This window comes from Salmo trutta, chromosome 16 (genome assembly GCF_901001165.1).
Source record: "Salmo trutta chromosome 16, fSalTru1.1, whole genome shotgun sequence".
In the NCBI taxonomy this organism is placed as follows: Eukaryota; Metazoa; Chordata; class Actinopteri; order Salmoniformes; family Salmonidae; genus Salmo; species Salmo trutta.
Genome location: NC_042972.1, coordinates 52274792 through 52300360, shown reverse-complemented (window position 1 = coordinate 52300360; position 25569 = coordinate 52274792). Strand labels below are relative to the sequence as shown.

General features: G+C 43.2%; 1 protein-coding gene across 1 annotated transcript; it reads left to right on the top strand.

The window, feature by feature from the left end:
* Positions 1 to 25569, top strand: ngfb (nerve growth factor b (beta polypeptide)). The gene is made up of 3 exons (XM_029694894.1): positions 1 to 155; positions 20951 to 21094; positions 24670 to 25569. Exon 3 carries the CDS (start codon positions 24682 to 24684, stop codon positions 25294 to 25296), a length of 615 nt encoding a protein of 204 aa, XP_029550754.1. The 5' UTR covers positions 1 to 155; positions 20951 to 21094; positions 24670 to 24681; the 3' UTR covers positions 25297 to 25569.

The following is a 25569-nucleotide window of genomic DNA, read 5'->3' as shown; positions in this document are numbered from 1 at the left end:
AATTTCCAAACAAGTACAAGAGGCTGAGTGGATTGTCTTCACTCAATGAGAACGTACTGGGCATTTTGAGACCTGACTCGTGGAGATAAACCTGTGGAATAACACACACACTGGAATATAGCTCAGTATTGGTTGGGACATCCACTTGTGAAGAGGTAGGAGACTTTACACAAGTTCAGCCACTCTGCTGCTGTGTTGTAAAGCCACATTGGGAAACATACTTACTCATACATTGTGTCAAAAGAAAAGGTCGAAAATTATTTGACCTGAGCTTTTCATAGAAAAAAAACATTGCTATAGAACATACAAGTATGCTGTTCAACTAATTCTAACAAGATAAAGCTCTTGCAATTAGTCAAATACCTTCATCTTCTGTGTACCAAATCAATTTATTACGTCTTTATGATTGTACTTGCTTGCATGCCAAAACTTTCTCTGTCAGTGGTCTGGTCTCCCTGAAGTGACTGGGAGAGGGTACCATTTTTTTTAAAATAGCCACCTAGCTCATTCATAGACCGTCTATTCACGAGGCTGTTTGCTGGCTGAGAACAGCTGTCCAACTCTCTGACAGAGCCCTGAAGCTCTTTCTAAATGCAAATACGCCTCACATGCAATATAGTTTTGGAAGCATATGGAACTTAACTTGTATACCAGCGAGTAATTGTAAAAGAAAAAACTAAAGGTTTAATTACTACTCACCTTTGTAGGGTTAGGTTTCCCACGCGGCCATATTTCCATGTTACAGCGCTTGTTTACGGAAGACAGACGCAAGACAGAGGCGATTACCTGTGCTAATTAGCTATCTGCATCCCCGAACACCTGTGTTTAACGGAAGAAAGGACGCCACAAACGTAGTGTAACTGAAAAAAACTGTCGGCTGCAACTGTGTTAAAACTGGTTAAAACAGTGTACAGTAAGTACAGTTTTGTATTTGTCAAACTATTGATGTGATATGAAGACAGAGGGTTTCATGCTTTTAGAACCGTAAAACAATTGAGAATCGAATCACGTTTTCGATGGAGTATTTGGCTGTTTTGGCAGCCAGAGCCAAACGCCTCTGAACATAACATGTAAGGACCTTGGCTCTTATAGTAAATTCTTACCTAGGTGTTTCAGCCCCGTACTGGCCTTCACCAGGCTGCCTGGTTGAGGGCTCAGCAGAGAGGTGGTAGAGGTACAGATCGAAGCCCATGGTTGAATGGGATGCTACCATCTCATCTTTTCCCTCAGGGAGAGTTGTCACTCATAGCCCAGCCTCGAAACCCAGCCTCAGGCTCCTCAGGTTACAGCAGTACTCAGATACCCACTACTCTCTCTCTCTCTTCTCTATGGACTGCTAGGCACTACTCCCAAAGCTAGTCATTTTCTGCTTTGTTTTCTTTCTATTCAATTTAATTTATTCAGTTAGCAATTCGAATTTTATAGACTTTAACATTTATGCTCAGACATTCATTTCACATGTTATCGCCACTCAAAGGAATTGTTGAGATACACTGAGGTATCCCCCCAAGGCCTATGTTCACTCCCCTTCAAAGAGCTGTCACTCAAATGGCACTTACATAGAGATCACAGAGTTAGTTGTTTTGGAGTGAGAGGAGGGAATGGAGGGTGCCAAACGACAAATGGAATTGACCCCTATTGTGGAAGTCTGAGAGGCTGCCGGAAACAAGAGAGCAGCTGTACTAAATGTTTACCTCTCTGCAGTGCTCAAATGTCCTGCACGCTAAAGAATGCTGGGTTAAAAACAACCCAATTTGGGTAAATATTGAACACACGTTGGGTAACAAACAACCCGTTGTTTTCTTTAAGTTGGGTTGTTGATGCTGGGTTATTGAGCTTTATACAACAAGTGGATCTAATCCTGAATGCTGATTGGTTAAAACCGCATTCCAGCCGGTGTCTAGTCCACAAGTTACCACCGGCTAAATCTATGACATTAAAATGTCTATTTACTCTGTTCCATCTGACTGCGCAGTCCACTGTCTCATCAGCCCAGCCACACACTTTATCTCCACTATAAAAAGCATCTAGACATTATTTCACATTTCTTTTATACTAACATTTAGATTTCAACAGCGGAGATTTGTGTAAACCTTGATGTCTGTCTCTCCAACATTTGCAACATTGTTTCAATATTCAAATTCGATCTCCAGCTGTCCCATAGTAAGGAACGTGTCGGGATGAGACAGACAAGCAGGCAGGTAGCATTTCTCAGTCAGTCGAAATCATGATTAAGCTGGCATAATTTTTATGGATATATACAAACAAGGTAAAACAAAACTCAGTGCAGCTAGTTTGCAGTCTTTCCAGCTTCAGTTTGAAGTGATTGTGATAGCTGTTGTTGGCTAGCTTCTCTGAGCAACAGTGTGTCAAGAGGAGTGAGCACGTATGCCAGGCGAAATCACATCTCATTAGCTCATTGTTATGGATGTATCCAAATAAATGTCACTAGAGAACAGCTTGAAGAAATACAAATGCGGCTACTTTGCTGTTATTCTGACTGCACTTTTTGAAGTGACTGCAAGTAAGCCGTAGTCGCGTCCATAGATGAAGAACAAAAAGACTGAATGACTGGGTCGCGTCTCTAGCAACTTAACTGAACGAACGACTAGCCGGCTTGGGTAGCAACCCTATATTTGTGTCGGGACGATATGTTGTGGAAGGATGAAATAGTATGAATAAATTGAATAAAAGTGATAATGCCCTCAAAGCCGGTGTTTGAAGGATATATATTGGCACGGCTTTGTCTCGGGCCTAACAGCACCCGTGCCAATATATCCTCCAAACACCGGCTTCTCAGACATCATCACTTTCCACCTGGTCATATCAGAAAGACTGGAGGCGTGGCTTTCAGATAGGTATTGTTGGCCATCCGTGAGAGTAAATGTAATTCCTGTTCATCATGTTGGTTGTACAGCGCAAATTATTTTTGCACATAAGATATTTTAATATACAATTCATAGCGTTATTATTTAAATCTCATAACAAAGTGGTAACTATCACAGCATTGGGATACTCACAGGCACTTGTGGAAATAAACTTGTGTGCTTGCTGGATTCCAAATAAACACAGATACATTTCGGGATATTTGTAACGGGTGGGCCTCAACTATACAGCACACAACATACAGATGTTTAATTTCGCAAGAGCTAGACGAACTGTATGCAGTTCATCAGACCAGAGATACTTTCCTTCTTATCACACTCATCATCATCCCTTCTCTCAGCAGAGGCTGTCAACACTGAAAATCTAACAATAGCAAATTCCATGCATCGTCTGAATGGGAGATGGGCACTGTATCAGTGCTATTATCAGTGCTAATAAGGGAAAACACTCCCTAAACTTCCTGCATTATCCTGCTCTTGGGGTCTGTGCAAATCGAACTTACTTCCAAATCTTACCTGTACACACAAGCAAGTTCTTTTGTGGCTTAAATACAATACTTTTCCAGGCCAATCGCCATTCGGCCACTCCTTTTTGAGTCTCTTATCCTGAGGTATTACGTGAGGTGTTTGGTTTTAGGGAAGGTGTTTTACAGTGGTTCGTCTCACCTGATACAGTATGTGTCTCAGAGTTGACAGTGTGAAGGGCTTGAAAACAGGTCCCTAGGGACAGATAATCCTTCCCTGCTTGCTGGAGGGGTTTCATGGTGCGAACCAAAGCCCCCGAGCTTTCCTCTGGCTGATCTCCAGGATTACTAGTAGAAGAACAAACAGGAGAGGGCACAGGGAAGAAATATTAGATTTATATTATATATTAGAGCATACTTGTACATGTGTGAAACAGGACAAATCTAAGCACCCCTATTTGACTGCTGGCCTGCTATCTTTACTCCTCTTTTGTCTTTCCTCATCTGGTATGAGCTGAGCTGCATTGCTTGCAGTGTTGCAGTGCACTCAGGGAGTCTACAGCTATTTGACCCCATGGTCCGGTTCATCTGCCAAACAATCTGTTCCACAGGTGGGTGGGTGGGTAGCTGGGTGGGCCTGGACTCCCAGACATGAGATCTCCCTACTCATTAAAGTAATATGCTTCAGAGCATGAGGTGTTTTCAATCAAAAGTGAATATAAGATTGTATTTATACTGCAAATCTATTCCATCTATATCACAGATTGCAAATGTCACATTTGCTTAACTTTCTTTTAGTTTCAGTAAATGTCATTACTGCCAAACAAGAATGAACCCGATTTAAATCATATTATGAAAAACACATTGAAGTGAACCCTTCAAAACACCATATTTTGAAGACATAAATCTACAGCACTAGAATGCCTGGCCACACTTTAGTCTACATAACACAAATCTTTTACCTGAGTCTACCACTGAAATAACTTACCCTGTATCAAGCCAGTAGGTGCAGTTGTGGGAGCACAAAAACTGTAATTATGATTATGGAAATCAAAAGAGAAAGTCTAAGTAAAGCACAAAAGAGCAAAGAGATCTGTAGCAGACCCAGTATGTGTTGCATTGGGTTGAGGAGAACCATAGACAGACTATGGTACTTTGCTTTCATACAGTCACATCCCAATTTATTGGCCCTCTTGATAAAGATGAGATCAAATAAAGAAATAATACAAATACTGAGCTATCGCATGCTCATAAAATTGTATTATGTTATACTATACTGTTCAGAGAAAGAGATGTTGGTTAATAACAAATGACACAAAAAAGTCTGTAAAATATAGGTCTCAAAATGATTGGCACCACTGTTTTCAATATCAGCACGGCACTGAGCCTTTTTCTAAAAGGTTTTATGAGATTATAGAACACATTGGCAGGAATCTTAGACCCTTCCTCCATATAGAATATTTCCAGATCCTTGATATCCTTTGGTCTATGCTTATGGACTGCCCTGTTCAAATTCAAACCACAGGTTTTCAATGGGGTTGAGGTGGCCATTGCAAAATGTTGATTTTGGGGTCAATTGAGGGAACACTAAAGGGAACACTTAAACAACACAATGTAACTCCAAGTCAATCAATTTCTTTGTGGATTTTGTGCTTGGGGTTATTATCTTGCTGGACGATCCACTTGTGGCCAAGTTTCAGCCTCCTGGCAGAGGCAACCTAGCCTGGATAACACCTAATCTGAAGTCCTTCTGACTTCAGAGTCTGGAAAGGCTACTTTGATGTTGTCGGCACAATGCATCGATAATGAAGGGGGCTGTGCTTTTACTGGTTGGTTCTCCTACACGCACAGCCACACACAGCCCCCGGGCGCTGTCCATAGCCCGAAATGGAGGTGAGGAGCATCGAGGAGCATGGTTAAAAAAAATTGCAGTACATATTCTGCTGTTCTATCACGCATGCAATGATGTCCAAGGTCCAAGGGGGGGGGGGGGGGGGGGGGGGGTGTTTGCAATAACTTCTTTGTTGTTGTAATATCCCAAGTGTACATGTCAGTTTCACCATTAAGAATTCCAGCTTTAACAAGGGTCCCAGGACCACTGGAAGAAAAATAGGCCCATAACATCATATTTTATAGTAGGCATGAAGTTGTCTTCTGTATATGCATGCTTCTTTCGACGCCAAACCCACCACTGATCTGTGGGGTCAAAGACCTCTATTTTCGTGTCATCTGACCACAGCATCGGTTCCAATCCTAGTGCCAATGCCATTTAGCAAACTCCAGGCATTTTCTTCTGGCAACCCTTCCAAACAGTCTATTGAGACGGAGGTGGTGTCTAATTGTAGATTTGGAGACCCGGAGAATTGTAATTTGCCAAGTCTGGCCCTTAGATTTGCCTTTGCCTCCCGAACCATCTTCCTCACTGTGCATGGGGACAAGATACACTTGCGTCCAATACCAGGCATGTTTACCACTGTTCCACTGGTTTAAAAAGTCTTAATTGTTGCCCTAGTAGTGTTTTTTTAAGCAATTTTTTTGCACTCATTACCTGAGTCATGAAGGTCAACAACCTTTGTCTCTTTTCATTTGTGATGGATGACAAAGGGATTTTACATGTGTGTTACCTAATTTTTATATCCCAGTGAAACAGGAAGCCATGAAAGGCCAAAATACAGCTCCTTAAAATGAGAATAACTTGAAAAAGTATCCTGTTAATGGAGATAAAAAAATATATACACTGCTCAAAAAAATAAAGGGAACACTTAAACAACACAATGTAACTCCAAGTCAATCACACTTCTGTGAAATCAAACTGTCCACTTAGGAAGGAACACTGATTGACAATAAATTTCACATGCTGTTTTGCAAATGGAATAGACAACAGGTGGAAATGATTGGTAATTAGCAAGACAGCCCCAATAAAGGAGTGGTTCTGCAGGTGGGGACCACAGACCACTTCTCAGTTCCTATGCTTCCTGGCTGATGTTTTGGTCACTTTTGAATGCTGGCAGTGCTTTCACTCTAGTGGTAGCATGAGACGGAGTCTACAACCCACACAAGTGGCTCAGGTAGTGCAGCTCATCCAGGATGGCACATCAATGCGAGTTGTGGCAAGAAGGTTTGCTGTGTCTGTCAGCGTAGTGTCCAGAGCATGGAGGCGCTACCAGGAGACAGGCCAGTACATCAGGAGACGTGGAGGAGGCCATAGGAGGGCAACAACCCAGCAGCAGGACCGCTACCTCCGAATTTTTGCAAAGAGGAGCAGGAGAAGCACTGCCAGAGCCCTGCAAAATGACCTCCAGCAGGACACAAATGTGCATGTGTCTGCTCAAACGGTCAGAAACAGACTCCATGAGGGTGGTATGAGGGCCCGACGTCCACAGGTGGGGGTTGTGCTTACAGCCCAACACCGTGCAGGACGTTTGGCATTTGCCAGAGAACACCAAGATTGGCAAATTCGCCACTGGCGCCCTGTACTCTTCACAGATGAAAGCAGGTTCACACTGAGCACGTGACAGACGTGACAGTCTGGAGACGCCGTGGAGAACGTTCTGCTGCCTGCAACATCCTCCAGCATGACCGGTTTGGCGGTGGGTCAGTCATGGTGTGGGGTGGCATTTCTTTGGGGGCCGCACAGCCCTCCATGTGCTCGCCAGAGGTAGCCTGACTGCCATTAGGTACCGAGATGAGATCCTCAGACCCCTTGTGAGACCATATGCTGGTGCGGTTGGCCCTGGGTTCCTCCTAATGCAAACAATGCTAGACCTCATGTGGCTGGAGTGTGTCAGCAGTTCCTGCAAGAGGAAGGCATTGATGCTATGGACTGGCCCGCCCGTTCCCCAGACCTGAATCCAATTGAGCAGATCTGGGACATCATGTCTCGCTCCATCCACCAACGCCAAGTGGCACCACAGACTGTCCAGGAGTTGGCGGATGCTTTAGTCCAGGTCTGGGAGGAGATCCCTCAGGAGACCATCCGCCACCTCATCAGGAGCATGCCCAGGCATTGTAGGGAGGTCATACAGGCACGTGGAGGCCACACACACTACTGAGCCTCATTTTGACTTATTTTAAGGACATTACATCAAAGTTGGATCAGCCTGTAGTGTGGTTTTCCACTTTAATTTTGAGTGTGACTCCAAATCCAGACCTCCATGGGTTGATAAATTGGATTTCCATTGATTATTTTTGTGTGATTTTGTTGTCAGCACATTCAACTATGTAAAGAAAAAAGTATTTAATAAGATTATTTCTTTCATTCAGATCTAGGATGTGTTGTTTAAGTGTTCCCTTTATTTTTTTGAGCAGTATATTTTTGTCCCCCACAATGACATCGGGGAGGGGACTGTGGATCTGTCTCTGTCCGTTAATACGTCAGTTCGTACATTAGTTACACGTGATCTCTCAGACAGAACTGGCCTGATTTTGACGAAAGTTGCATGAATGATGCATTTTGCCATAGAGATCCGGCATTTACAAAATTACACTGATTGTTCATATGGTGGCGCTATAATTAAGCAATAAGGCCTGAGGGGGTGTGGTATATGGCCAATATACCATGGCTAAGGGCTGTTCTTAAGCACGACTCAATGCGGAGTGCAAGGACACAGTTTTAGCCGTGGTATTTTTGCCATATAACACAAACCACAGAGATGCCTTATTGCTATTATAAACTGGTTACCAATGTATTTAGAAAAGTAAAAATACATGTTTTGTCATATCCGTGGGAAACAGTCTGATATACCACGGTTTTCAACCAATCAACATTCAGAGCTCGAACCTCCCAGTTTATAACAAATTTTGAAAGGTCATTCCCCTGAACCCATTTGACCTAAAGTCACGACATTCGAAACATAAGTCCCTCTCCTCACAAGGAACACATTTGCCTCAGGGACCCATAAGGTCCGCCATGATGGATTTTCTGCCATTTTGAAAAAACGCTACTCTTCTGGGACCGAATGACCGATCTGCACAAAACTTGATATGTGCCATCTATGGACAAAGGTCTCTCATGTCAATATTTTACAGACTGGTACCTAAAACAACATAGCCGCTATTGATCAATAAACATTAACATGGGAGTGGTCTTGCACATTAATACAAAAATCTGTCTAAGATATTCATATTGTAGAAAAATTTGGTGCACATTTTTGCAAACACTGTCAAGACATATGCAAGGACATTCATATTGACCTCATGGTGGCGCTATAAAGGGCACATGTTTATATCTCTTGATCTTTTTGACCCTGTTGATTTGAGTGATTTAAATTTGGCACACATGCCCAGGGATACAGTGCATTCGGAAAGTATTCAGACCCCTTCACTTTTTCCACATTCTGTTACATTACAGCCTTATTCTAAAATAGATTAAAACATTTTTTTCCCCTCATCAATCTACACACAATACCCCACAATGACAAATCAAAAACAGGTTTTTAGACATTTTTGCAAATGTATTAAAAATGTTAAAAATATCCAAAAGCCACTTCTGCATTGTCTTGGCTGTGAGTTTAGGATTGTTGTCCTGTTGGAAGGTGAACCTTCGCCCCAGTCTGAGGTCCTGAGCGCTCTGGAGCAGGTTTTTATCAAAGATCTCTCTGTACTTTGCTCTGTTTATCTTTCCCTCAATCCTGACTAGTCTCCCAGTCCCTGCTGCTGAAAAACATCCCCACAGCATAATGCTGCCATTGCCATGCTTCACCATAGGGATGGTGTCATGTTTTCTCCAGACGTAACGCTTGGCATTCAGGCCAAGAGTTCAATCTTGGTTTCAGACCAGAGAATCTTGTTTCCCATGGTCTGAGAGTCTTTAGGTGCCTCCAAGAAGGTTGTCACATGCCTTTTACTGAGGAGTGGCTTCCGTCTGGCCACTCTACCCAAAAAGGCCTGATTGGGGGAGTGCTGCAATGATGGTTGTCCTTCTGGAAGGTTCTCCCATCTCCACAGAAGAACACTGGAGCTCTGTCAGAGTGACTATTGGGTTCTTAGTCACCTCCCTGACCAAGGCCCTTCTTCCTTGATTGCTCAATTAGGAAGAGTCTTGATGGTTCCAAACTTCTTCCATTTTAGAATGATAGAAGCCACTGTGGTCTTGGGGACCTTCAATGCTGCTGAAATCTTTTGGTACCTTTCACCAGATTTGTGACTTCACACAATCCTGTCTCGGAGCTCTACGCACAATTCCTTCAACCTCATGGGTTGGTTTCTGTACATGCACTGACAACTGTGGGGCCTTATATAGACATGTGTGTGCCTTTCCAAATCATGTTCAATCAAATGCATTTACCACAGGTGAACTCCAGTCAACTTGTAGAAAAATCTCAAGGATGATCAATGGAAACAGGTTGCATCTGAGCTCAGTTCTGAGTCTCATGGCAAAGGGTCTGAATACTTATGTAAATAAGGTTTTCGGTTTTTTTTACATCATTTTAAATGTAATTTAATACATTTCAGAATAAGGCTGTAACGTAACAAAATGTGGAAAAAGTCAAGGGGTCTGAATACTTTCCGAATGCACCGTATGTATATTTAGGCATACAGTTGAAGTCGGAAGTTTACATACACTCAGTATGGAGTCAATAAAACTCATTTTTCAACCACTCCACAAGTTTCTTGTTAAAAAACTGTAGTTTTGGTAAGTCGGTTAGGACATCTACTTTGTGCATGATACATGTAATTTTTCCAACAATTGTTTACAGACAAATTATTTCACTTATAATTCACTGTATCACAATTCCAGTGGGTTAGACGTTTGCCTTTAAACAGCTTGGAAAATTCCAGAAAACGATGTCATGGCTTTAGAAGCTTCTGATAGGCTAACTGACATCATTTGAGTCCATTGGAGGTGTACCTGTGGATGTATTTCAAGGCCTACGTTCAAACTCATTGCCTCTTTGCTTGACATCATGGGAAAATCAAAAGAAATCAGCCAAAACCCCAGAAAGAAAATTCTAGACCTCCACAAGTCTAGTTCATCCTTGGTAGCAATTTCCAAACATCTGAAGGTACCACGTTCATCTGTACAAACAATAGTATGCAAGTATAAACACCATGGGACCACGCAGCCGTTATACCGCTGAAGAATGAGACGCATTCTGTGTCCTAGAGATGAACATGCTTTGGTGCGAAAAGTGCAAATCAATCCCAGAACAACAGCAAAGGACCTTGTGAAGATGCTGGAGGCAACAGGTACAAAAGTATCTATATATCCACAGTAAAACGGGTCCTATATTGACATAATCTGAAAGGCCGCTCAGCAAGGAAGAAGCCACTGCTCCAAAACCGCGATAAAAAAGCCAGACTATGGTTTGCAACTGCACATGGGGACAAAGTTCGTACTTTTTGGAGAAAAGTCCTCTGGTCTGATGAAACAAAAACAGAAATGTTTGCCCATAATGACCATCGTTATGTTTGGAGGAAAAGGGGGAGGCTTGCAAGCCGAAGAACACCATCCCAACAGTGAAGCACGGGGGTGGCAGCATCATGTTGTGGGGGTGCTTTGCTGCAGGAGGGACTGGTGCACTTCACAAAATATATGGCATCATGAGGGAGGAAAATTATGTGGATATATTGAAGCAACATCTCAAGACATCAGTCAGGAAGTTAAAGCTTGGTCGCAAATGGGTATTCCAATTGGACAATGACCCCAAGCATACTTACAAAGTTGTGGGAAAATGAAGGACAACAAAGTCAAGGTATTGGAGTGGCCATCACAAAGCACTGACCTCAATCCCATAAAAAAATGTGTGGGCAGGACTGTAAAAGCGTGTGAGCAAGGAGCCCTACAAACCTGACTCAGTTACACCAGCTCCGTCAACAGGAATAGGCCAAAATTCGCCCAACTTATTGTGGGAAGCTTGTGGAAGGCTACCTGAAACGTTTGACCCAAGTTAAACAATTTAAAGGCAATGCTACCAAATATTAATTGAGTGTATGTAAACTTCTGACCCACTGCGAATGTGATGAAAGAAATAAAAGCTGAAATAAATCTATCTCTCTGCTATTATATATACAAGTATATATACAAGTTTTCTATTATATATACAAGTTCTCTCACGTCACCCCGCTCCTCCGCACACTCCACTGGCTTCCAGTTGAAGCTCGCATCTGCTACAAGACCATGGTGCTTGCCTACGGAGCTGTGAGAGGAACGGCACCTCCGTACCTTCAGGCTCTGATCAGTCCCTACACCCAAACAAGGGCACTGCGTTCATCCACCTCTGGCCTGCTGGCCCCCCTACCTCTGCGGAAGTACAGTTCCCGCTCAGCCCAGTCAAAACTGTTCGCTGCTCTGGCACCCCAATGGTGGAACAAGCTCCCTCACGACGCCAGGACAGCGGAGTCAATCACCACCTTCCGGAGACACCTGAAACCCCACCTCTTTAAGGAATACCTGGGATAGGATAAAGTAATCCTTCTAACCCCCCCACCCAAAAAAAGATATAGATGTACTATTGTAAAGTGGTTGTTCCACTGGATATCATAAGGTGAATGCACCAATTTGTAAGTCGCTCTGGATAAGAGCGTCTGCTAAATGACGTAAATGTAAATTTAATTATTCTGACATTTCACATTCTTAAAATAAAGTGGTGATCCTAACTGACCTAAGACAGGGAATCTTTACTAGGATTAAATGTCAGGAATTGTGAAAAACTGAGTTTAAATGTTTTTGGCTAAGGTGTATGTAAACTTCCGACTTCAACAGTGCATGTAGATCTACTATGCAATTTGTTTCGACATTTGTCATTTCTGTTAATAAATCCTACCCTTTAAAGCTGTAATCCTTAATGGTGAAACTGTCATGTCCATTTGGGATATTACAACATTGAAGAAGTTACTGGAAACAAGAAATATTGTTTTTTGTCCCTCAGACATCATTGCACGCGTGATAGAACCGCAGAATATGTACTGCTAATTGTTTTACCACACTGCTCAACGCCCACACCTCCGTTTCGTCCACAAAACAAAGACAATAACAAAGGTGCTGAGGCGGACAGTTGCACGGTTTCCCCTAATGCAGAATCCATCTTTATTCCTCATGGAAAAACCATTACAATAACATTGGACAGTTAGCCTCATAAGGTAGTGCAGAATGATTTGAAGCGCAGACTCTGTACCTAACCTCTACATTCTCTGTAGACAATAAGACCTGTGGTCCCGTGTGGCTCAGTTGGTAAAGCATGGTGTTTGCAATGCCAGGGTTGTGGGTTTGATTCCCACAGGGGACCAGTACAAGAAGAAGAAAAAAAAAAATAATGTATGAAATGTCTGCATTCACTACTGTAAGTTGCTCTGGATAAGAGCGTCTGCTAAATGACTAAAATGTAAATGTAAGACACACTTGATGGAATAGTTCATTTAATAATGATCAACAAGGGGTAGGTGGGAAGGCAATGAAGTGTTGAACCATCACTGGTTGCACGTTAACTCCAAGCTGTTTATGCCACAATGACGTGAGTCTCAATTATTACTCTAAATCGGAATTCAATGTCTCAGGTTATGGTTCTCTTGTTCCTTTGTCCAAAGGCAAACATTTGTCATTTGATTTTTGGGTGAACCTTTGAAGATTATTGGCCATGTCCGGATACCCTTACTTGTATCCTAAATAGAAGGCTGTTTGGAAATGCAAAAATAGAACATTTTGTAGTATGTGAAATATCGAAAACTGAGCAGTGTTGGGAAAGTTACTCTGAAAATATAGTTTACCAAGCTACCAATTACTTCAAACTGGAAGAAGTTAAGCTACATTTAAGCTACCCTTAAGAAAAATATAGTTTACTTAACTAAATGTACTTTGAAAAAATAGTTCACTACTTACAAATTACTTGGTGAAAATGTGTAAATCTGAAATGTCATAGACTACAAATTGCAAGGACAGATCACTTTGGCGTCATATGTTAACATAATGTGTTATTTAGCCTATTAAACACACAAATTATGTTTCAAGGGAGAAATAGGCAGATCTGGTGCCTAAAAAGAAAGGAAATTATTGCCTACTTCACCCATAGTTTGTTTTCTTTTTACAAAAAAAGTACAGTGTAGTTTGAGTAGTTAGCTACACTGCTACATGGAAAAACAGTAATCATCTACTGAACACACTACCTAGATTTGAATTTAGTTCAACTACCACCAAGCTACTGCAAAATGTATACTGAACCAAAATATGAATGCAAGAAGAAACAATTTCCATGATTTTACTGAGTTACAGTTCATATAAGGTAATCAGTCAACTGAAATAAATTCATTAGGCCCAAATCTATGGATATCACATGACTGGGAATACAGATATGCATCTGTTGGTCACAGATACCTTAAAAAAAAGGTAGGGGCGTAGATCAGAAAACCAGTCAGTATCTGGTGTGACCACAATTTTCTTCATGCAGCGCCACACATCTCCTCCGCAAAGAGTTGATCAGGCTGTTGATTGCGGCCTGTGGAATGTTGCCCCTTCACTTCAATGACTGTCCGAAGTTGCTGGATATTGGCGGGAACTGGAACACGCTGTCATAAATGTCGATCCAGGGAATCCCAAACGTGCTCAATGGGTGACATGTCTGGTAAGTATGCAGACTGTGGAAGAACTGGGACATTTTCAGCTTCCAGGAATTGTTTACAGATCCTTGCAACATTATCATGCTGAAACATGGGGTGAGGGTGGCAGATGAATGGCATGACAATGAGCCTCCAGGATCTCGTCACGGTATATCTGTGCATTCAAATTTCCAGTGATAAAATGCAATTGTGTTCATTGTCCGTAGCTTATGCCTTCCCATAGCATAACCCCACCGCCACAATGGGGCACTCTGTTCACAACTTTGTCATCAGCAAACCGCTCGCCCACACGACTTCATACACGTGGTCTGCGGTTGTGAAGCCGATTTGACACACTGCCAAATTCTCTAAAATGACGTTGGAGACAGCTTATGGTAGAAAAATGGAATATTAAATTCTCTGGCAACAGCTCTGGTGGACATTCCTGCAGTCAGCATGCCAATTGCACGCTCCCTCAAAACTTGAGACATCTGCAGCATTGTGTTATGTGACAAAACTGAACATTTTAGAGTGGTCTTGTATTGTCCCAAGCACAAGGTGCACCTGTATAATGATCATGCTGTTTAATCAGCTTCTTGATATGCCACATCTGTCAGGTGGATGGATTATCTTGGTAAAGGAGAAATGCTCACTAACAGGGTGTAAAAAAATTGGTGCAAAAATTTGGAGAGAAATAAGCTTTTTGTGGATATGGAAAAAATGTGGGATCTTTTATTTCAGATCATGAAACATGGGACCAACACTTTTCATGTTGCGTTTATATTTTTGTTCATTGTGGTTAAATTACTATTTGATCTACATGTTGTTCACTACTCCCCAACACTGAAACTGAGTATGCTTTAAATGCAAGGATGTCATGCTAATTAAAATGTTTAATCTAGCATGAATTCGCTGCATGCTATTGAGAAGGAGAATCCTTTTTTCAGACTCACGTGTGTTTGACAACAGCTGATATCCAGCTGTTGCGCCTTACCAAATGAACGAATGGAGGGAAACAATTGCTCATTAGATGATGCATTCTCAGAATGGGCGAGCCTAGAATGTTGATATTTGTTACTTACTGCATACATTTTTAGTAAAGTACATTCTAAATAGACCTTGGAATGATGAGTGCACAGTAAGACGTTTTAGTATGTAGTAGGCAAGACAGAATTCAGTCAGTGTCACTGACAGTCGGAGGCTGGATATTTTTTCTCTAGAGGGTAAGATGTTTCTTCTAGTCTGTTGGCAGCTTTTCCTATACGAGTCAGATGGATGGATACACTACACAGCCTCTAACGCCGTTACATGGAGAGGTCCCTCATAAGAACCCTGAGCCCAGACTGGTGAAGGAGGGTCAGTGCATGTGAAATAACACACACCAGAGAAAATGTTGTATATCACAAGCGTTAAGTCAAGTTTATTTTACTTGCGGAGGGGCAATCATCTCTGATATTCTGCGTGACTAGATTTATGTATGCCATCTAAACTTGGGATCTAATTTCAATATTTAGAGGAACCGCAGACAGTTGTATACAGTGCCAAGGGACATAATGTAAATCTGAACATCTGCTCAGATGATCTGCCCTTTGCAAAGTTACAACAGGGCCACGATTGCTCACTTCATTGCCCCTCACTAATGTGATCTCTACCCAAGAACCGGAAACGTGAGAGGGCCACACAGCATGAAGGTACTGAAGCTCAGGCTTTTTTTTGGGGGGGGGGCTCTTGGCTTACCTTTGAAATAGAGCAGTGCCATTTAACACATTCTGCAACTCTGGGGGCGAAAGACCATAACAAGCATAATGCTTTCATCCTGACACGCCTAGCAGTCATAAAGCAACATGCAATCTGAGGCAGAGGCTTTGAACCCCGCATACTGAATGACAAGTAAAGCCACAGATACACACAAACCGATGAAACAAATGTGTAAACAGACGGAGCCTCCATAATTTCACAGCAAAACATTGTGAGCTAGATGGACTTGAATGAGCCAAAAGTGGCCTCCTGGCTGCCATTGGTCCAAGCTAAACACTGTACAATGCATTATTGGCTGTGAGATGCACTCAAATGCATTCGCTTCAATGTTTTGTACGGTATGCCAGATGTGAGGTCTGTATCAAAATATTTTTTCATAGACACATTTATTCTCTAGCTACATCAAAGGATATGTTATTTCGGTGGCCAGGTGTGGATGCTTTGGGACAGACTACGATCAAGGTAAAATCATCATCCCAAGTCTTGATACATTGGTCACGCATAATGTTTAAGGCCTTGTGATAATCTGTCCTATAATAGCTGAATTGGTCCTTTGTGTCTGTGAACTGTAATGTTAACCCAGGAACACAATTTTATCCTATCCCTATTTGCCTTTTCTAGGCCTACTTCGTGGACATCACTTAATTGGAATGATATGAGATCAGTGCTATTCCTGCTAAGACTCTTTCCATTAGGTTAAACTGGATCACATCGACCAATTCAGGTCGACAAAATATTTCAGGCTCTTTGTTTAAGTGAGCAGAACAATGTGCTAGACAATTGCTACAATGTTGCTTACCAACACCTCTCCGACCCAGGGATCGGGATCGGACAGGAAGACATCATATTGAATGGAGAAATCAATACTGATCTTTGAATCTTTACCATCTAGTTTTAATATATAATTTACAGGGGAAAAACAAAGACTTTCAGGCGTTTTGCTCAGTATTATTTTGTGCTGTTTGTAGTTCACAGAAATGGCTGTCGTCTTTTTGACAGATGTGTTTAAGTGAGGCTAATGTGTATAAAGTGACAGTGTGTACAGAGACAAGGGTCCGCTGTGTTCCCTCCAGGCACAGAGACCAAACACAGCCATCAGTGACTAATGAAACTGTCCTAGTTAAACTCCAGTTCCATACAAGTTTATGGTACCTTCCTGCTTGAACTTTTTTCTGTCTTGGTGAATTATGTTTTTAACACTGAAACATTTAAGGACGAATGGCGGAAGGAAAGATAAAAGTGTTTATTCTGATGTCTCTTTTTTTGGGGGGGGGGTCTACCGGATTCTCAATATTTCATCAAACTTTTATTTTATTGCAGAAATCACAACAGCAGAATGCAGGCCTGTTTCACTGGCTGAGACACCTCTACATTCTCTTTCCAGACATTTCTAAACACCCTCTTTGCAGGAATTTCTAACACACGCTCTGCACATTATCTTCAGGTAGACACAACCCCTTTACAATCCCATTTGTTGATTTTGGGTTCTTGGTATTCTGAATGGAATAGTAAGTGATGGGTCAATCTGTGAGATCAGCAGATGCATTGGACTACATCCCACTTCCACAACACAACAGCCAGAGCCAGTGTGCTGGAACACAGAGCCGTCCTGCAGTTAATTACTACAGGTCCTCTTTGGCTTTCAGCAGGCCTAGACGCCAGCCTCTTTCCTTCACTCTCACACATCTGCAGTGAATCAAAACAGCCTGCCAATTTCACTCTTTGGAATTGTCATATTTAAGATGATTTCCCACAAAGTTATCACGTGTTAACAGTAATACATCCTTTTCCCCCAACTAGATCATGCAAGAATGTTGTCAAGAAAATGGGAAACAGTATGCTTCAATTGCATGCTATTATACTTCTTAGAATGTTCACGCTCAATAATTCCCAACTCCTGGACAAGCTGGAGCGGGTATAAATGCAGCCGTCCAAATCAGGGCTTCAGTTGAGCTAATGTGTTTTGCATCAACTCCTTAAAGGTGAAACCTTCTACTGTATGACAACATACCATTCTTGCTTGAAATTCATCCTTATCATCTCCCGCTAAATACATTTTCTGAGATGACCCAGGACCAACACAGTCATAGGATGATCTAATACCTACAGTGAGTATAATAAGTACTCACCCCCTTGGATTGTTTCACTATTTTCATTGTAGAATAATAGTGAAGACATCAAAACTATGAAATAACACATAAGGAATCATGTAGTAACAAACTGGCAGCTTCATTAAATAGTACCCTCAAAACACCAGTCTCAACGTCAAAAGTGAAAAGACGACTCCGGGATGCTGGCCTTCTAGGCAGAGTAGCAAAGAAAAAGCCATATCTCAGACTGGCCAATAAAAACAAAATATTAAGATGGGCAAAAGAACACAGAAACTGGACAGAGGAACTCTGCCTAGAAGGCCAGCATCCCGGAGTCGTCTCTTCACTGTTGACGTTGAGACTGGTGTTTTGCAGGTACTATTTAATGAAACTGCCGGTTGAGGACTTGTGAGGCATCTGTTTCTCAAACTAGACACTCTAATGTACTTGTCCTCTTGCTCAGTTGTGCACCGGGACCTCCCACTCCTCTTTCTATTCTGGTTAGAGGCAGTTGGCGCTGTTCTGTGAAGAGAGTAGTACACAGCATTGAATGAGATCTTCAGTTTCTAGGCAATTTCTTGCATGGAATAGCCTTCATTTCTCAGAACAAGAATAGACTGACAAGTTTCAGAAGAAAGTTATTTGTTTCTGGCCATTTTGAGGCTGTAATCGAACCCACAAATGCTGATGATCCAGATACTCAACTTGTCTAAAGGCCAGTTTTATTGCTTCTTTAATTAGCACAACAGTTTTCAGTTCTGCTAACATAATTGCAAAAGGGTTTTCTAATGATCAATTATCCTTTTAAAATGATAAACTTGATAAACTTAGCTAACACAACATGCCATTGGAACACAGGAGTGATGGTTGCTGATAATTGGCCTCTGTACGCCTATGTAGATATTCCATAAAAAAATAGCCGTTTCCAGCTACAATAGTCATTTACAACATTAACAATGTCTGCACTATATTTCTGATCAATTTGATGTTATTTTAATGGACAAAAAAATTTGCTTTTCTTTCAAAAACAAGGACATTTCTTAGTGACCCCAAACTTTTGAATGGTAGTGTAGATTGATTCATTGATTGGGATAACACATTTTTTCTAGCATCTGCTAAACCTTCATGAAGCATTGCAGCATCTCTCTTTGAGTAACTTTGAATAAAGGCAGATAAAAAAAGAGTCTCACGCAGCATAAAACTAGCTACAGTAACTACAGTTATTCTACAATATAAAGACCAAACTATTCCCAGTATCCATATCTCTCTCCTGTTCTTTGTGCTTGTCCCCCCAGAACCCTGCTATATCAGGCTCTAGGCCAGCACAATGCTATGCTTCATTCCTGCTGTGAGCAGTTTCGCAAGAATGCCCACGGCAACGCACTGAGCAGCATGTCATTCAAAGCCCAGAGGTGGCCCTCAGATAAAGTCACCGGGGCCAAAGCTCCCTCTACGCCGGACGGCTTTGAATGGGGGCCGGGCAGACAGGCTCAGGTTACCAGAGGCACTGTGTGACTTTTACCATATAAATGAAGCCAACGTTTTCTGGGAGGGGGGAGGGAGGGGGGGGCTGTTCCCGTGTGGCAGACGGTGGATTGTCTGTGTCGCCGGGGTCTGGTTGTCAGTCATGCCAGACGGAATTCATTAAATGGACTGACTCCATTAGAGCTAATGAGTTGTAGGTCAGTAGTTGTGGGTGGGCCGCGCTATTCTGAACTAACAGACCATATCGATTACTGGGTGTAATTGCACTTGACAGTGACACTGCAATTTTTTTTTGGTCATTGCATACATGTATATTCAATGTAAACTCGTTAAAAACCACAGTGCCTTCCACAGAGTCTTAAATAATATAGTGGTCATGGTACAAAGTAACTGGTCTCAAAGATTCTTGGAAGGTTATGTAACTGAAAACAAGCAGGATGTACCAGATTCTTTCATTTAGAGTTCCATATTAGTTTGGAAAATGTGTCTTTCCCTGAGCGAAAGACAAACAGGGCTATTATATACAGTACAGTACACTTGAATGAAGAGTTCCAAAAGGGTTTCTTCGGCTGTCCCCATAGAACACTTTTTGCTTCTTCTGTGGAAAGTTCTTCAAAGGGTTCTCTTATGTGGCCAGCCTTTCAGGCTCTAGATAGCACCTTTTTTTCTAAGAGTGTTGATATAAATCTGGCAAGGTTCAAGACAATTGAGCTGACACACTATAGGATTTTGTTCTCCCTTCTTCTTCTAGGCCCGTTGGCTGTGACTATGATGGGGGAACTTACAGCTCAAAACTGTATTCTGTAGATATTCTCTGAGTGTATATTACGAGCAGCTCTGCTAAGTTCTTTGCCTCTTCATCCATCCATCCATTTGTCCAACCTCAGGAGAAAGACTGTCTGGTGTGGTGTGTTCTCAATGATTATGTTGGGATGATTCTGTGGATGATACTGTGTGTTCTGGGTGTTTGATTTATAGTAGCAGTCAGACTGTGTGACAGTAACAAGGTGTTGTTGGAGAAGAGCTATTTGGTGAGGAGCTAACCCTTTCTCTCTGCCCAAATGGTTATCCACTGTCCTTACAATGCTGCCTCTGCGAGAGGGGGTAGAGGGATTACACTGGAATGTTTTGGAGATTCCTGGGAGAGCAATACCGGGAGAGGGTTTAGCGTTCTGTTCACAGATCTCTGAGAAAAATGGCTGTTTAATACACTAAGACCCAAATTTAGTTTTTAGTTTTCATATGGGAAACCACACATGGAAAAACTAATACAGACAGTATATCACCTCAGCTGCATGTGAGGAATATGTGTTATTATGTCTCACTGTGGATTGATTAAATATATTTATTGAGCACTGCTTTGTTCAAACCTGTGGGTTCCCTACTGTACAAAGAATCCCACAGGTCCTGTGTATCACGTGTGTACTGGTATGTAACAAGTACATTACACTGGCGCTCTTTGGCCATCCCTCTCCCACGTCAGTGTGTTTAGAATGGCTTGATGGGCTGCTTTACAAACCCTGTTCATGACTCACCACAGCGCAGAGGGAAAATAATACTGTAGCTACCCCACTTTCCAACCAAGGTTTATGAACACTGAAAGAGTAAGCTGAAGATATTCAGCAACTTTTGGTAGGACCATTGAAGTTGGCTTTAGAAATAATTTGTTGTTGTTAAGACCGTGTGCTTTGGTTGCTTGCCTTCCTCAGGTTATTTGTGTCTTTCTCTCTTGCCATAGGCAGGTGCCAGAGCCAAGCTGGGGGCCATAGAGAGCCAGACAGACAGTCCTGATGGCAGAAACCTGGAAGGCAGTCTGCTCTGAACACGTGCTCTAGGAGCCCGCCCCGCCAGGGGCCACACTTCACGCGGAAACACTGTACAGGTGAGCTGAACAAGATACATGTTTTTTTTATATTGAATCCAATTCAAATTTGAATAATTTTATTTTCACAAAGCTTTACGTGAGAGAAGTGACATGCAAAAATCAGTTAAGATTTCTGCGCGGGTCACAATCTCAAAAAGGGTCACCTGTTTACAATGTTTTTCCTGGTCAGGTCACTATAAGAACTCCTGGTGTAGAGTTAGAATACAACACACTGTAATGCTGCTTTCATTTCTTTTGGTGTAAAATGACGCCGGAGAAGGCTTACGTTATACGTGTTCATAGGCGATCGAATAAACCCCCACTTCCTTCCATTCTGCTAGCAAATGTGCAACGTTTGGAGTATAAAATCGATGACCTACGCAGAAGATTAAACTACCAACGGGACATTCAAAACTGTAATATCTTATGCTTCACAGAGTCGTGGCTGAACGACGACACTATCAACATACAGCTGGCTGGTTATACGCTGTTCTGGCATGATAGAACAGCGGCGGCTGGTAAGACAAGGGGCGGCGGACTATATATTTTTGTAAATAACAGCTGGTGCACGATATCTAAGGAAGTCTCAAGCTATTGCTCGCCTGAAGTAGAGTATCTCATAATAAGCTGTAGACCACACTATCTACCTAGAGAGTTTTCATCTGTATTTTTAGTAGCTGTTTACATACCACCACAGACTGAGGCTGGCACTAAGGCAGCATTGAATGAGCTGTATTCCGCCATAAGCAAACAAGAAAATGCTCACTCAGAGGCAACGCTTCTAGTAGCCGGGGACTTTAATGCAGGGAAACTAAAATCTGTTTTACCAAATTTCTATCAGCATGTTAAATGTGCAACCAGAGGGAAAACAACTCTAGACTACCTCTACTCCACACACAGCTCTCCCTCGCCCTCCATTTGGCAAATCTGACCATAATTCTATCCTCCTAATTCCTGTTTACAAGCACAAATTAAAGCAGGAAGAACCAGTGACTAGATCAATAACGAAGTGGTTAGATGAAGCAGATACTAAGCTACAGAACTGTTTTGCTAGCAAAGACTAGAATATGTTTCGGGATTCCTCCGATGGCATTGAGGAGTACACCACATCAGTCACTGGCTTCATCAATAAGTGCATCGATGATGTCATCCCCACCAGAAGCCATGGATTACAGGCAACATCCACACTGAACTAAAGGCTAGAGCTGCCTCTTTCAAGGAGCGGGACTCTAACCCAGAAGCTTATAAGAAATCCCGCTATGTCCTCCGACGAACCATCAAACAGGCAAAGCATCAATACAGGACTAAGATTGAATCGTACAACACGGGCTCTGATGCTCGTCGGATGTGGCAGGGCTTGCAAACCATTACAGACAACAAAGGGAAGCACAGCCGAGAGCTGCCCAGTGACACAAGCCTACCATACATGCTAAACTACTTCTATGCTCGCTTCGAGGCAAAGAACACTGAAACATGCATGAGAGCACCAGCTGTTCCGGAAGACTGTGTGATCAAGCTCTCCGCAGCCGATGTGAGTAAGACCGCCAAACATGTCAACATTCCCAAGGCCGCAGGGCCAGGCAGATTACCAGGACGTGTACTGCGAGCATGTGCAGTGTCTTCACTGACATTTCAAACCTCTCCTTCTCCGAGTCTGTAATAACATGTTTTAAGCAGACCACCATAGTGCCTGTGCCCAAGAACACTAAGGTAACCTGCATAAATGACTACTGACCCGTAGCACTCATGTCTGTAGCCATGAAGTGCTTTGAAAGGCTGGTCATGGCTCACATCAACACCTTTATCCCAGAAACCCTAGACCCACTCCATTTTGCATACCACCCCAACAGATCCACAGAAGATGCAATCTCTATTGCACTCCACACTGCCCTTTCCCACCTGGACAAAAGGAACACCTATGTGAGAATGCTAATCATTGACTACAGCTCAGCGTTCAACACCATAGCGCCCTCAAAGCTCATCAAAAAGCTAAGGAACCTGGGACTAAACACCTCCCTCTGCAACTGGATCCTGGACTTCCTGACGGGCCACCCCCAGGTGGTAAGGGTAGGTAACAACACATCTGCCATGCTGATCCTCAACACAGGGACCCCTCAGGGGTGCGTGCTCAATCCCCTCCTGTACTCCCTGTTCACTCATGACTGCACGGCCAGGCACGACTCCAACACGTCATTAAGTTTGCAGATGACACAACAGTGGTAGGCCTGATCACCGACAGCACCGAGACAGCCTATAGGGAGGAGGTCAGAGACCTGGCCATGTGGTGCCAGGACAACAACCTCTCCCTCAACGTGATCAAAACAAAGGAGATGATTGTGGACTACAGGGAAAAGAGGACTGAGCACGCCCCCATTCTCATCGACGGGGCTGCAGTGGAGCAGGTTGAGAGCTTCAAGTTCCTTGGTGTCCACATCACCAACAAACTAACATGGTCCAAGCACACCAAGACAGTCGTGAAGAGGGCACGACAAAACCTATTCCCCTTAGGAGACTGAAAAGATTTGGCATGGTTCCTCAGATCCTCAAAAGGTTCTACAGCTGCACCATCGAGAGCATCCTGACTGATTGCATCACTGCCTGGTATGGCAACTAATCGGCCTCCGACCACAAGGCACTACAGAGGGTAGTGCGAACGGCCCAGTACATCACTGGTGCCAAGCTTCTTGCCATCCGGGACCTCTATACAAAGCAGTGTCAGAGGAAGGCCCTAAAAATTGTCAAAGACTCCAGCCACCCTAGTCATAGACTGTTCTCTCTGCTCCCGCACGACAAGAGGTACCGGAGCGCCAAGACGAAGTCCAAGAGGCTTCTAAACAGCTTCTACCCCCAAGCCATAAGACCGAGGAACATCTAATCAAATGGCTACCCTGACTATTTGCATTGTCCCCCCCCTCTTTTACTCCGCTGCTACTCTCTGTTGTTATCATCTACACATAGTCACTTTAATAACTCTACCTACATGTACATAATTAACTAACCGGTGCCCCCGCACATTGACTCTGTACCGGTATCCCCCTGTACATATTCTCATTATTGTTATTTTACTGCTGCTCTTTAATTACTTATTTTTTAAAACTGCATTGTTGCTTTGGGGCTCGCATTTCACTGTTGTATTCGGCGCATGTGACTAATAAAAGGTTATTTGATTTTTTTCAATGCCACCACAAGAGTAAACATGTTTTTCTAGCTACACAGTATGTATTGTGTAAAGCATATTGTGCGAGCTGCCATTACCAGTAAGCTGACAACGACACAGCTGTTGTTGTATCTCTCAATCCCTGCACAGTACTGCCATCACACTGAGCCCACACTCTAACAGTGTCACACATTATAATCCTCAAACTACCTTTCTCTATGGATGAATAGGACAAAGTTCCTCACCTATTTTGAAACCACGTGTCTGTATGCTCTATGATGGAAGAAGCGGAATCCAAAGTCAGTTTCTACAATTCTTGAACAGGATTTGATCCCTAATGTTGATGTCTGTGTGTGTATTTGATCCCTGATGTTGATGTCTGTGTGTGTGTTTGATCCCTGATGTTGACGTCTATGTGTGTGTTTGATCCCGCCAGGTGTGTGTGTCCATGAGGTCATCCATGCTGGTCCTGCTCCTCATGGTCAGTGCCCAGGCAGTGGCCACCATGGGAGGGGACTTCTGCCCCCCGGTCTCCGCTCAGCAGCAAGGCCCTGCCCCCAAAAGGACCCCTAACTCTGCCCCGACTGTGGATCCCAAACTGTTCACCAAGCGACGCTACCGCTCGCCCCGCGTTCTCTTCAGTGCCCAGCCGCCTGACACTGAGCCCACGGGACGCCAGGGGTCCGGGACCAGCAGGGCAAGGCGCAGGGTTGGTCAGCCGAAGCACCGGGGGGTGTACTCTGTGTGTGAGAGCATCAGCGTCTGGGTAGGCAACAAGACCAAGGCCACGGATATATCTGGCAACGAGGTGGAGGTGCTCCCGGACGTGAACATTAACAACGTGAAGAAGAAGCAGTACTTTTTTGAAACCACGTGCCGTGGCGCGCGGGGAGGCAGCTCTGGCTGCCTGGGCATTGATGGGCGACACTGGAACTCCTACTGCACCAACTCGCACACCTTTGTGCGGGCGCTGACTTCCTTCAAAAACCTGGTGGCCTGGAGACTGATCCGCATCAACGTGGCCTGTGTCTGTGTGCTTAGCCGAAAGTCCTGGCGACAGTGACCGTACTCTCACTGGTCATGTGGTCACTTCAGTACTGACGACAGGACCACTTGGTACTATCATGTGGTCACTGCAGTACTGCAGTCCCAACCCCACGCCACCTACCCACTGGAGTGCTCTGAGACTCTGCCCCACTACAGCCCTCACCTAGCCGTCTGCACAAAGTAAATTATTGATTATGAGGACTGCAAGTATATAAACCAACCATTTCTTTATCACTTGTTGTTGTTTTGTTGTTGATATTGTTATTTATTAAACACCTCAGTACATGCA